The sequence below is a fragment of the Equus asinus genome, chromosome 8 (genome assembly GCF_041296235.1).
Source record: "Equus asinus isolate D_3611 breed Donkey chromosome 8, EquAss-T2T_v2, whole genome shotgun sequence".
NCBI classification, from domain to species: domain Eukaryota; kingdom Metazoa; phylum Chordata; class Mammalia; order Perissodactyla; family Equidae; genus Equus; species Equus asinus.
Window position 1 is genome coordinate 62,499,472 of NC_091797.1, and position 14,616 is coordinate 62,514,087.

The 14,616-nt window shown below is 43.5% G+C and overlaps 1 protein-coding gene across 1 annotated transcript in view; it reads left to right on the forward strand.

Annotated features, from left to right (window-relative positions):
- Positions 1–221: 221 nt before the first annotated feature.
- The window catches only part of F13A1 (coagulation factor XIII A chain), a 156,511-nt gene continuing 142,116 nt past the window's right edge, over positions 222–14,616 (forward strand). Inside the window, exons 1-3 of the mRNA XM_014842688.3 lie at positions 222–305; positions 2,310–2,457; positions 13,159–13,347. Coding sequence (XP_014698174.3) covers positions 2,328–2,457; positions 13,159–13,347 — 319 coding nt within the window. The 5' untranslated portion in view covers positions 222–305; positions 2,310–2,327. The remainder of the gene's footprint in view (positions 306–2,309; positions 2,458–13,158; positions 13,348–14,616) is intronic.

Sequence of the window (14,616 nt, forward strand, 5' to 3'; positions counted from 1 at the left end):
AGACTGGAGGTGGGGATGGTGAGGAAAAGCAGGGCTGGGAAATTGGAAGCAAGGGGGTCTTGGGCGGGAGGAGGGGGTGCATGCCAGAATAACAGAGCAGGGTGGCAGAAGTAAATAGAAAGTCCTCAAAGCTGCTTGCTTGCTCCAGCTGTCAAGAAGAGGGAGGAGAAAACCCTGTGGGATGGGCTGTTAGGAAGTTATTTAAGAGCCAAGTTGCTGGTTGTTTTTCCTGTGTCTTTCTGAGGAAGTACCGTGGAGACACAGAGAGCCAGCCTGCCCTAGGGCACCTCAGGAGGGGACTGCAGGTAAGCAGCTGTCCCTCTTGTCCAGCATCGCCACAGCCGTGCCCCCAGGAGCTGAGGGGCCTGCTGCGTCCACGCCCCTCTACCTGGGTTTCTCCAGCGATCCCTCAGGTGGCTGCTCAGGGTGCCTGTGGGTGGGGGGTGGGTCAGAGGCAGCCCCACTTGTCCAATTCCCGTTCTTTGCCCCTAACTCCACACCTACCCAGCCCCTCTTCTGGACAGAGACTTCTCTCAGGCACTCCAGGAAGCTTTCCTGAGGGCACTGCTTGCTAAGAAGGCTGCAAAATGGGAATGAGGGACAGGGCTTGCTCCCCCAAGGGACAGGCCTCCTTTCCTCTGGGGAGCAGACTCAGGCAGAGAGGGAGGTAGGGCCAGGCAAGAACACCTGCTTGTTTGGAACCATGATCCCCTGGGCTTGGCCCTCCATCCCTGTGCATCCACTTACCCCATCCCTGCACAGCCCCTTCCCCCATCCCAATACAGGAGCTCAACTTGAGCATCTCCCTCCTGCCCCCCCAAAGCCCTGGCGAGAAGAGGGTGCTTCTTCCCACTGCACTCACCCAGCCAGGCCTGCACCCGCTCCTCCTGACCTGAGAAGCACCTGAGGCTCCTCGTTCTCGCTTGACAGCTTCTCTCTCCCAACAGGCTACAGTGCTGCTCTGCACTGCTCTCCGCCAAACTCCCGTCTCCTAGTGAGCCCACAGCCGCTCTTGCTGTTTCCCACCTGAAGACTGCCATTTCCTACCTTCTCTCCATCATTAACCCTTTCTCTCTCCTCCCTCCCTCCCTCCCTTCCCTCCTCAGTTCACTAGAGACTGTCTGTAAATATGTCTGTAGATATTTATGGATGCCTATTCAGACTTTGTACTTGCAAACACTGCTGTCTCCTTCCAAGACCGAATACTTTAGGAAGTGGTTCTCCAGTCTCCAGCTGTGTTGCTTTTGCTCAACACATTTCTGGAACAGTCTACTCTAGTTGCCTCTATAATGGTGGCTCTTCATCTTGTGAGGGTGTGCCTGGTTTTTGAAAAGAGCCAAATAACCAGAGTCATGACTGGGTAATTCAGGTGATCAAGGAGAAAGCTTCATTTGGGCCAGAAACAAGGTGGCCTTCATTTGGTCAGTTTGTCAACAAGTCCTGATTGGGCCCTGAGAGGAAGGTGTGTGGCGTTTACACTGGCTCTTTGCCTGCACAAACTCCAAAGGGAGGGGAAGCAGACTTGGAGCAAAGGCAGTGTTAGCTCCACTGACCAAGTAAGTTCCAAGAACAGGCTATTTATAGCCCTATCTAAAACTGCAGCTCACCTACCCGAACTCTCCATCCTTCCTTCCCCTGCTCCATGCGTCCTGGCTCCAAAGCAATCACCACCTTCTCACACCAACGGAGTGTCCTTCTGACTCTTGGTCTCCACCCTAGCCCCCACTAGACTGGAAGCTCTCCAGGTCCAGAGCCCTTCTGTTTTGTTCTCTGAAGTATGCCCAGTGTCCAGATCTCAGCCTGGCACACAGTAGGCCCTCAGGAAATACTGGTTGAATTAAATTACAAACGAGAACGCTTTGGAGGCCGCCACTTATCTGGACGTGGTTGTAGCGTCTGTTCTTAGAAGTGACTTAGGCCTCAGGAGCCTGTGTGAAATGGACATATGTGCGTGCATACGACAGGAAACATTGTGTCTTACAAAGATAGCGACTTTAGGCATAATGAGAAAAACAAAAACCCTGCTCTCCAAAATCTTTTATCTTTTTTCTTTCTTCAAATAAGCCCCTTTCTTCTGCTTTCCATATGTTTTGACAAACACAAAATCTCGCTGAGATCCTTGGGGAACCGGACTCCATCATTAGACTAATCCTTACCGCCACTTCTCTGGTTTTATTTACGTGAAACTCACGATGTGTTGCTCAAATGCTATCACACACAGATACGTCTGTTTCTCTATTTTTGAATCCTTGTCTCAAATGTAACTTGCCTCATATTCCTTTTCCATGTCTCCTTTCTTTCCCTCCAAGGAGCTAGTGACGCTGAGAATGTCGGAGACCTCCGGGACCACCTTTGGGGGCAGGAGAGCCATTCCCCCGAACAACTCCAATGCTGCAGAGAACGACCCCCCAACTGTGGAACTGCAGGGCCCGGTGCCCCGGGGCGTCAACCTGCAAGGTACAGGCCCCAGGCCCAGGCACGGCCAGCCCTGGCCACTCCTGCCCACAGGCACCGGGCTGGTCAGCACCGGCTGCCTCCACTGAGCTCCCACAAAAGGGGGGCCCTCTGCTAGTCTCTGGTTTTAAGGAAACCATATTTTGAGTGGTAAAGTGCCAAAGACCAGGATTCTCGCCCCAGTTCTGCCGCTGAAATGCTTTGTAATCTCAGGAAAGTCACCTCCTCAAAATAAGGGCATGCCTTAGCTGAGGCCTCTTCCAGCTACCGTTCTGTTTTTAAGAGTGTTCTCTAGCTGGAAGTTTCCACTTCCAAAATATTGTGGCTGTTTTGATTGTCTGGCTTGCGCCTCTCTTCTTCTGCCTCCTCTGCCCTCCATCCACTGCTGTGAATTTCAGAGCTGGTGCCCACCGCCAGACTGACAGTAATAGAGATGGAAGCCCTCGATTTCTCTCCAGAGCAGCCTGGGGCACAGGCGAGGCAAGCTGCTTCCCCTGTTCTGGCCTCCACGGACCCCCAGGGACCTGCTCTGGGAGCAGTAGCCAGCCGCTGACCTCCACTCAGCCCTGTCAGCTGCGACAGGGCCAAGGTGCCAGCTGTGACTTGGTGACACAGACACCATTCCCTTGGGCCACGGCAGGAAGGTTCAGACTCACATCCCCAAATGGCATCTCGCAGGGAGCACTCCTTGTCAGTACCACACGTGCACCAAACCCCACTTTAGCTCCCGAGGGTTTTTTAGCTCTGTGCCAGGTTTCACTGAGGCGGGGGGAGGGTAGGGGGGAGACACTCACTTGCTGGGGTAGGTGGCCATAATCGCCCCATGGTTGTGTGGTTAATCGCCTCATTGGAAAGAGACTAGTGGTTGAAAGGAAAGGGAAAGAACCATGCTGATTACTAACAAATCCAGCAAGTCAGAGACCTGCCTGGACATTGTGGACAGGTTTGACTGTGTTACTACCGTGTCTAGACAATTTGATACCCAACTGTGAAAACAGAGAGATATCAAGTACCATCCATGAGGTGCCATCCAAATGTGGAGGAGGGGCTCATAGAACAGAAGGGTACCTTCTTCAGCTGAGTAGAGGAGCCCAGACGGATTTGTAAACTCGTAGTTCTGAGCTCTCTCTCCCAGCTAGGTGCTGCCCTCTCTAAAACTCCACCATCAGAGCCACAGAACCGAGTTTTAAAGGGCTTGCCAATCAACTCATCTAAATCCCCATGTTACAGGTTAGGAAGCTGAGGCCAAAGCAAGCAGGTGATGTTCACTTCACTCCTTCACTGCCCAGTCTAGGAGTCTTTCTTTCCTTTTTTTTTTTCTGTTTAAGAATGCAAATAAAATTGGAAAGTGTGCAGACATTAAATTATCGAGCAGGTTACCTTGCTGTATTCAGTTTTCCCCTCAGGAAAGGGGGCCAGTGTGCTGGAAGAAGCAGGCAGGAAGAACAGAAAGGAAAAGAGCACAGGATTGTTGAGGAGAAAGGTGAACCTTTGCAAAGGCAGCAGACTGTAGCAAAGAGCCCCCAGTCCAGGACCCAGAAGACCCAGGTTCCTGTATCACATCGACCGCTTGCTCATCCTGGGACACAGGGCAAGTCATGTAAGCGCCCCGAGCCTCAGTGTCCCCGTCAGCAAAATGGAACCAATACCTATTTCACAGTTGTCATAAGAATCAAATGGCTAAAGTTCCTGTGAGAATCCCGACCCATAGGACATGACCAGTAAGTGTGCGTTGATTCAGAACATGCGAGTGATCACGGCCTTGCGAGGTCAGGAGCCCACTCCAGGGAGCGCTTGTTTCCAAGGCGTGTATGTACAGCCTGCAGCCACTGTATACCTGAAATCTGGACAAAATGTTGCGAATAAGAAGTCAAAACTACCACAGAACTTGAGCAAGTAGGTCAATTAATAACAGTCTGGGATTACTGGTTTTTGTTTATTTAGTTTTGGAGGCAGGGGTAGGGAATTATTTTGACCTGAACTATTTTGAAGAATCAGTCATTATTTGCTTGGCGGTCGTATGTGTCCACAACCCAAGGGACATTTTGGGATACTTATTTCAGGCCCTGGACTAGGAGTGTGAGTGTCCAATGTCTAATTGTAGAATGAATGCACAACCACCTGAGAATTGATGACTCATCAGCCCTGGAGTCCTGAGAATCTTATTATTAATAAGAGACGCCAGACTGCATAAGCAGGCATCCATTGACTGTTTCTCACACCGATGAGCCACGTACTAACTACACCCTGTGAGGACAGGGTCTCTGAACCCAGGAAGCATGGCGTAAGTCCCAGATGAGTGGGACAGAAAAAAACGCCAGCATACAAACTGTCTGGTCAAGGAAGTCTGTCTCCTCTTATCCTTCACATTTCAAATGTCTGTTTAATTGTGCTAAAAGCGGGTATTCTGACACTAAATATATCAAGATCTCCCCAAGTCTTTCCGGCTAAGTCATGGTCACACATGTTTAAATGCCATATCCTTGCAGTTTTTGCAGTGGCCACTAGTGGTCTCCAAGGAGACTTGTATCTCCCAGGTCCCTGTCTGAGGATGACTTGGCTCCAGGAACACAAAGCCCTATGTCAAAGTGTCTCCCCGCATTTGTTTCAGTGGAAGCTTCTATTGCAAGCATCCCTTTAGCAAGCTGCTCTGGTGAAACTGGCTGAGAAGGGCGGACAGGCGGGAGGAGGAAGGGGGGGAATGCCAGATTCTTCACTTTGAATACTCCTGTGGTAGTCGAGGTATATCATACATACTGACTGTGAAGAATGCCCTTAATTCACAGCTTTGGTGAATATTTGGTTAAGAATTATTTTAGTCCATATTTCAAATGTATAAACTTACATAAGGTTCCTCCCATACAGCAACACAGTATTTAAGAAAAATTAAAATGTTTGTGGTGACGATGGAACCCCAGACATGGGACAGCCAGTCAGTGGTGGTGGTTGATGTCCTCATGCATTTTTAGGGACACTTACCGCCCCCCTTTGAACTCAGCTGTAGCTAAGAGAAGTGCGTGAAAGTCTCTTCAGATTGTCTGACTTAGCATCTAAGTCTAAGAGACTGTTCTGCACGCTCAGTTGCTCTTTCTGAAAATCTGTCCACAGCCTTCCTGGTCTCAAAGGTTATTTTAGCAGGAGATGTAATGTTCTGGAAGATAACCTTGTATTCTTGGGCTGGTTTGACTCTGTTGTTAACAATAGCTGATCTTTTGCAGCAGTAATTATAGTACTTATTTGACAGGTCTAATGCAATGAACTCAAACCGGAAAGCACGTCTGGATCTATAAAAACTCAAGTGCAGGCGAGATCTAGTACTTTTCAGGTCAATGGGGTCTTTTGCCTTTCTGACCATCTCCTGCCCCCACCACTCCATGTCAGAACTAAATCAACTAATTAACTAGTTAATTATTAATCTCTCCTTTGTGCAGAGTAAACTTCTCTGGATTCAAGCTTATTGAAAGAATAGTACAGGCATTCAATGTATAATTAAGAAATAATGTTGCATAGAATCAGTTCATCCTTTCATTCAATTTGTGGCAAAATATTTAATGATTGCCACCTACGTGTCAGGAACTATGCCAAGCTCTCTCTGGGGGCACGATAATGAGTAAGTCAATTCCTGGCCTCAAGCAACTCTCCGTCTAGTAGATAAAACAAACAAATAAAAGATAGTTACAATTCAGCGAGATAAATACTGTAACAGAAATTTATGCAAACTGCAGTGAGCTAGAGAAAGGAATAACTAGTGGTGTGGGTGGAGGGGGAAAAAGGGTGAGGCAGGCTTCATGATAAAAAGACATTTGACGGGATCTTAGAGAGTGAGTAGGGGTGACCAGGCACGCTCAAGTGGTGAGGACAAGAGGGGAGGTGAGCCTGGGAAAAGGAGACAGGGATCACACTGTAACACGTCTTGAAGACCTTACCTTTCCTCCTGCAGATAATGGGGGACTTGCAAAGGGTTCTGAACAGCAGGACATAATCAGAATTACGTTTTATGAAGGTAATTCAAGGAGGAGAAAATGGAGAGAAGGAAATACATTGGGAAGCTCTTGAGACGCTTCAGGTTAGAAGAAAAGCAGTCCAGAGGGATTGTAGTCCCCGGAGATGGTGTTAGTCTCCTTTCTCTTATTCTAGCTTCCTCTGAGCAGCTGAGCATTTCTTACACATTTCAGGATACAGGACATTTTAATAGCAAGTTAGAAAACAGTAAGCTGTTTAAGAAAATGTTTTTAATCATTCTAATTAATGATACTTTATAATTTGGGGTATCCAAAAGAAATATGAGAAAAGAACCCTCATCCTGTTGTTTTCACAATAAACAGACCTACTTCCTCACAGATAGTATTTATGCCTATAGTTTGGTAACAATATTACCAAAGATTGCACGGAGAATTCAGTTCACGAGGGAATTCCTAGGATATGAACCTAAACATTTAACTTATTTCAAGATTCCATCTGGGACAGGTATAATCATTCTCTGAAGAATATTTTTACAGCCTAAGGAGAAAATAATCCACTTTTTCATATGAGGGAAACGGGGAGGAGGCCAGGGAGGCAGCTGGATCAGGAGGAGAGAGGTTTTTTAACAGTCCATTTTCTGATGTGATTGGAATTAGGCTAAATTGTGTTAGGTAGACTTTTTGAAAGCTGTCAGTTTGAAAGAGTGAGCTGCCAAGTTTCCAGTTACAATATCTTTCTTTAAAAAAAAAAGAAGCAGATTAGCAAAGAGCTGCTCCATTTCTCCAGGAGCCGGGCTTGGGCAGCAAGAAGCACTCGTTCCTTGTTTGTGGCGAGTGGAGCCTAGGTGGTGAGAAGGCTCTTTCAATCGGAACTATGTCTTGCTAAGCCAATAAACAAAGCAAAACTCAAGATGCCAGCTTAAAGAATGTTTTACTGAGTACTTACCACACGAGGAGGGGCAATACTGAGCAAAATGGGCAATAGAAAGAACTCCGATATTTGTACATCTATGCTCACATTTTATGACAACCAGCTGTAGAGTCCTTGCTATTATCAGGAATTATGAGAAACAAATACTTGGTTGATCCGTGGGTGACTTTCCATGGGCAGTGAAAGAAATGTTGTTTTATCAGTAACATTGGGGACCTCACCTCATTCCCCGATACTTGGGGCAACCCCTGGTAAATCCATAGACCTATTGGGAGATTACATGGGAGAAAGGGCAACATGGCTGTCATTTTCTTCTCCATCTAAAGGATAAACGACCCTGCCTGTTGCCCTTCTGCATGTCATATACATTTGACTACAGTCTAGAACATTATTTCTTTAAACTCTCAACCTCTAGCGTAGTTTTTAATCTCCCATGTCCTAGTCAAGTTTTATTTTTTAAATGAAATGTTTTTCTTAGTTTAAATGATTTTGATACGGACTGCCATTTTAAGGGATTATACAGGGAAATTTTATTTCTCATTCCCTTAGTTTTTCCCCACTTAATACCACTGTGATTTCCTATGATTCTTCTTTCTTTCTTCCTGAAGGCATTGACTTGTTAGAGTGATATTGCAATAGAGAATGAAAGATCACTTAGAAAAAACCAACATTTAAAAAAATTACACGTTTTGAATTAAATGTCAAAAGTATAATATAGACTACATTATTTTAAAATAAACTTCATATATATTAATACATGTATATTTAGTATATATACTTGTTTGTTTTCACTATGAAAAAACTGCAAGCCATGAAAGTCATTTTTTGTCTTAGGTTTTATATACACAGAGTTGTTTATCAGTGCCCTGGCTCACCCTTTGTTATAAGCAGTATAAGGGAGCTATGAAGACATGGCATTTTTATTCCAATCTGAGACAAAATGCCTGGTCTAGAGGCCTTGAGTTATAAAAATCCACATTACCATCTTCAACAGTATATATACACAGTCCTGAAACCAGCATATTTTGAGGATAAAACTGTCTGAAAATGACATTCGAAGGACTGCTATGGTTAATCCTATGATAAATGGAATGATCCTTTTTAAACTGAAAAACCAAATCCGAGCTCCAAGTTTTCAGGTATTAGATTTGCCTAAAGCGAAAAGTGGCATATTTGCTATGGCATTTTTGCACATTGCCCCACTCACAGATAAGGTGATTAAGACAGGGTCTGGTCCTCAAGGGGCTATCCTATGGATAAAATCACCTATATTAAGATGATAAAAAGTGGTTAATGATAATAGATTTTTAAAAAAAGAACAATATATTCTGGGAATCAAAAGGAGAAAATGATTCCATCTGCCTGTAGAAATTTAGGAAAAGAAAAGGAAGTCTATCTGATCAGAAGACAAGAAGGTAGGCTTTTCTCCTTTAATCCCCACACCACCACCATTTTGCAGATGAGGAAACTGAGGCACAGGTAGTTTATGTCACTTATCCAAAGTCACAAAGAAAGTCTCAGAGGTGGGTCCAGGCAGTCTGGCTCCAAAATCCATACTCTTATCCACTATGCTATTCTCTCTCTCTTAATAATAAAAATAATAATATAATAATAATAATTTTTGAGAATTTACTAAATGACAGACACTATGCTGAAGCACTTTACATACACTTTTTCATTTAATCCTTACACCAGCCCTAGGAGGTAAGTATCTCATTGCCTTTTTAAAGATAAGAAAACTGAGGCTCGGAGAGATTAAATAACTTTTCTGAGGTTGCACAATTAGCTAATAGTGAAGTGTCTCCCAAAACATATTCTGCAAAACACTGATCTCCACAAATAACAGTTTCCATTGTTATTTAAGTTTGGAAAACATGGCACCTGTAGGAGATTTGCAATGCACGTCAGCATATTAAATTCTCCCATAAATCCTGCAAGAATCCTGATTAATTTTTCTTGAGCCAGCCTCTCCCAACCTGGTTTAACCAGGAAACTGATTCTTCCAATACCTATCAATAGCCCACAGAGCTGGCACTGCACTACACTTCTTCAAGGATAGACTGACTTTAACCAGACTCACCAGACATTACCCAGATTCACTGGACAGGGTTATAAAACTGGAAAGCCAGGGTTTTCGTTTGCAAGGAGAACAGGAACCAATGAGAACCAGATGCTAAAGAAATACTTGAATTTCTCGCTTCAGCTTTATTTTTCCCTGTAGACGGAGCTGCTTGGAAAGCCAAGGTGTAAAGCTGATATACTCATTTCCAGGGCACAATACCGTGGGAGCAGGGGTGGGACGAGGCGAGGTGAATCCGGCAGTGCTCCAGGACCCGTGCATCCGTTCCCTACAGGCAGACTGGACCACCCCATCCCTCCCCTGGAATGCCGCGACAGCCTCCCGGCAGAACCTCCTGCCTCCAACGCGCCCATCCATTCCTTTTTCCACTCTGTCACCGGAAGCAGTTTAAATTTATATATATAAAATTATATATATAATTTATATATATAAAATTAATATAAATCTAATCATGCAGTTTGCCATTTCAGATTCTTCACTGGATCCCCAATTCAATTAAAGTCCAAATTCTAAACACCATCTACAAGGCTTGAATAAGCAGCCCTTGCCTACTCTTCCATTGTGGCCACATGCCTACACACCAGCCAGACAATCATCTTCCAATTTCTTAAGTAAACCGTGCATTGTCTTGCCTCAGTCTTCACTCATCCTTCTCTCTCCCTGAAACGTTCTTCCTCACCCCTCTTTCTACCTGGATCACTTGCTCTTCTTTTTGACCACTGTTTATACCTCACTTCCTCCAGAAAACTTCCTTAATCCCCCCTAGCCTGGGTCAGGGGTTCCCTACACTCCCAGATACCCTCCCCCACCCAGTAAACTATGCTTCCATGTCAGAGTATTTATAACACTGTATCATAATTATCAGTTCACTTCTTAGTATCTACCACTGTGCATTTACCTAGCTTGTATTTATTAGGCAGTGACCTAATCAATATTTATATTCATGTCTGCAATGGCAACATAAAATAGCACGCTTACAAAACTCCTGGAGGACAGGGAGTTAGGCAGGATATTAAATCTACTGAATATATGCTTAGAGTCTAAAATTATCTTAAGAGCTTGAAACAATTAACCAAATTCAATAAGCTGAAATTTCATATGAACACATATAAGTCCTGAAAATTGAGCTAAAATGAAGAAAACAATTGCATAAATAGATATGGCTAAATAGCAAAATGAGTGAGTGACTTATGGGGGTCTGGACTGAATTTTGACATCAGAATGACTTCAGAATGTATTTTTAAGCGTTTTACTTCACCAGATAAGAGTATTCAAAAAACTAATGATATCTTGGGCTGGAATAATAGAAATATGCTATTTATTTTGAAAGATGTAGTGGTCTTGTTTTTTATTGGAAAAACCATAACAAGGGCAACGTACTTAATTCTAGGAAAAACACTACAAGAGAAATTTATAAAATAGAATATATTCCAGAACAGAGTAAGAGGTGAAAGTTCTGGAAATAACTTCTTGAAGGACAGTTGAAGAAATGGAGAATGTTTTACTCAGGGAAACCCTAATAGCAGTCTTTATATACCTAAAGAGTGCCGGATGAAATGAATAGAACGTATTCTATATTTATCCAGAAGTCAGAACCAGGATCTGTGGTTAGAAAAATTACAAGGAAGCAGATGCCAGCTCATCTTAAGAGGATTTTTCGAATAAACAGAGTTGTTTAAAAATGGACTGCTTGCCTTGTGAGATGGTATTTCCCTGTTCAGAGGGAGGCAGAAGCCCAAGGATGCGGGTTTTCGCAGGGATGCTTCATGCAGCAGTCTACCAGATGGTCTGGAAAGGGCCTTTGGCCTCTGAGATGCTATGAGGCTGTAATATGAGTACATTCCTTCGACGGGTGCTGATGAATGGAGAGCTGATTAAACGCATTTCTGAGGATGAGGTTTTTTTAGATATTTAAAAAGCAAAACATTCCTAAAAGGCACGGTGCTAAGAGAGAGGGTCAGATGAGTTGATTACTAAGATCCTTTTCCACTGGGACGTTGATGATTCTCCGGCTCTTTCTGAAGCTGGTTTAACACTGGGGACTGTGTTCTTAAGAAAGCTAGAGAACTTAGGGGAAAGTCAGCTTGGAAGAGAGAGGTCTAGAGAATTAAATGTCTTCAGCCCACTGCAGAATGGAAGGAAAGTGCCCTTCCGGGGATCATGTGCTACAGCAGGGTTCTGAGATGAGGTAAAAATAAAACTGCCTGCTGCCCTTTCTGTTGGCTGGAATGCTGCAGTCAGAGTAGCCCATGGAGCACCACCCCAGAAAAAGTACAAAACAGCTCCATCAGGGTTCACAGTCAGCAAGCCAACGGTGCCAGAACCATCGAATCATTACGTCATTGAATCTTCGTAGGAATTCTCAGGGTGTCAGTATCTTCATTTTCAAGGTGAGAAAACTCAGCTTCTGAGGGGCAATGGCCCTTACCTGAGTAATTATGAGACCTGAAATTCAAACTCAGGATTACCTGGACTTTGAATCAATCAAGAGTATTTCAGGGACTCCTAGACCGTAGAACTGGAGAGTATCTTAATGAGCCCAACTTCTTGGTTTTACCTTTGAGGAAAAAATGACGCCAGAGGGGACCAGGCTCCTGCACAGGATTCCTGTGTAAAAGCAGTAAAAGTCCTTGCAGTCTTGCAGGGTGACGCTCCACAGGAGTACAAGCTCGGTGGCTATGCTCTCTGTGTACAGTGTGTTCACAGCCTGAGGGCAATCCACACAGCAGGCAGGGTCAGGGAGAGAGAGGGGAGGCATGAGGCCAGTGCGCCCCCGACCCAGCCTTCTCTCCCCAGTGTCCCTTTGGAACTCCAGATGCACACACAGACATCAGTCTCTAGATTAGATCTACGATGTAGATGGGTAATTAGAGCTGCCTTCACATTCAGTGATCATATTCATAGGAAGTGGGAAAAAGGCAGGGGGAGATCTAATTTTTAGCCAGTGCTATCCTGTCTCAAGTAAATGTGTAACTGACATTTGCACTACCAAAATCAAAATTCAGAGGAAACACCTGTAGATTTTGCTGTTTGACTACCAGATTGGTCGTTTAGTAGCTAGGGAAAGGTTCTGCATGTGCAAAGTGGGAACAGTCACACCTATCTTAATGAAATGTTAGCATCCTTTCTCCACACCTGGTCCCTTCCTTTCCTGCCTTTGAGGGACCAGATCTACATTTAGAATTACGGAAGCAGAGGTCTTTGACCCTTCCTGAAGTAAGAGGAGAATTTGAGATTAAGGGTCAACTTTGTCCTTAGAGCATCCCCTTGAGGCTGTGTCAGATTTGATTCCTCCCTTTTTAAAGATAAGAAAATTAAAGTCGCCATTCCCTGCTTATCCCTAGTTAGTGACACAGGGAGGCAGCAGTCATGATGGGGAACACCTGACATAGTGAAAACCAGCATGAGACTGAGAACATGCAGACTCGAATTCTAGTCCTCATTTCTCTGTATCTAGACCTTGATGATAGGCGCCATAAAGATTGCTCTATCCATCCCAAGTGAGTGCCGTGTGGTCTGAAATGAGATTGGAGGGGGAAAAAGGTTTTTAAAAATCCTCTTTGAAAACAAGGTTTCACAAGAGACTCACTCTCAAGTCTACCAGCCTCTTGCATAGAGTTTATCCAATAGACCTTGCTACCTTGCTTATTCAAGAAAAATTATCTTGTTTGAGTTTGTGGTTAAACCAAAGTTACTCAATAATTTCCCACAATTATTTTCTTTGTGCATAGACTACCTTAATGTCACGAATGTTCACCTGTTCAAGGAGAAATGGGATACCAACAAATTGGATCACCACACTGACAAGTATGACAGCAACAAGTTGATTGTACGCAGAGGACAGTCTTTCTACATCCAGATCGACTTCAACCGTCCATACGACCCCAGAAGGGATATCTTCAGAGTGGAATATGTTATTGGTGAGTGCCATATGCAAGCCATGTCATGATAGTCCATCCACACCATCATATCGTGATAGTCATAATACCATGAGTTGCATCATAGAGAGGGGTAGTTACAGTGAGTTGTGTTATTTCCTGGAATCACACTCTAACAGTTGGCTGGAACTAGGACTACACACAGCCCCTAGACCACCCAATGCTCTAAGATGGGCCTGTTTAAAGGTAAACATCAATAATTTGGGCCTACCCAGGCAAAAATCTGGTATAAATAAAAGTGAGTGCAAATGGCAGAAAATGTTAGTCAATTAAGTTATTTTTCCCCAAATGGTTTTGGCATCCTAGAGTTGTGACTTTTAGTTTATCACCTCTACTGTCATGATTTCATTGGTCTCATGTACTGAAAATATTTGCAAATCTTAGTATGATCTCCATATAAGCATTTCCAAAAGATTGCTCTGCTCCAATCTAGTCCCATGGGATGGTTCATGAAAAATGGGTGGTCAAATAAAGTTCACGAAACACTTTGTACTCTACCCTCATGTTGTAGGTTGACAACGCACATTAGCTTTAAAGGTGATGGGAAGTACCATTAAACTTTGCTTGGTTCAGTGCTTCTCAAACTAATTTGATCATGGAACTCTTCATTAAGTTATAGCTATTAACACTGAACACATTTTGGTAAATATTTCTCTAGGAATTTACAAGAGTAGCAAGTAAACATATGCATAAAAAAGCTAGGATGGCTCAATATCAGGAAATCTGTCTATATAGTCCAATACATAACTGAAGTAAAGGAAAAAATATTTAGGCACTCAAATCAATAGTGACTGAAAGAAATATGATTAAATTCAGCAGCTGTTTTTAGAAAAAGACTTTAAATAAAACAAAAGTAGAAGAAATCCCCTCAATTATGCTAAGGATTATTTAACCCAAACCAAGAACTTTGGTATCTTAAGTGGCAAAAAGTTAGTAATTTTAATTATAATCAGAAATTAGACAGAGATGCCTTCTATCACCATTCCTTTTATTTAAGGATTGTTTTAGCAAATGAACAATATAAGTGAAATATCTACTATAAACATTGGAAAATAAGACACAAAAATTGTATATTTTGCTAATGCTATGTAGAAAACCCAATAGATTCAAGGAAGAAAGCACAGTATTAATAAAACTTTGTAAGATGGCTAGATAAAAGATAAATACATAAAAGTCGATAGCTTTTCTCTTCTCTAGCACTAAGGACCTAGAAATAGAAATAAGAAAAATATATTCCACATATAAAAGTAA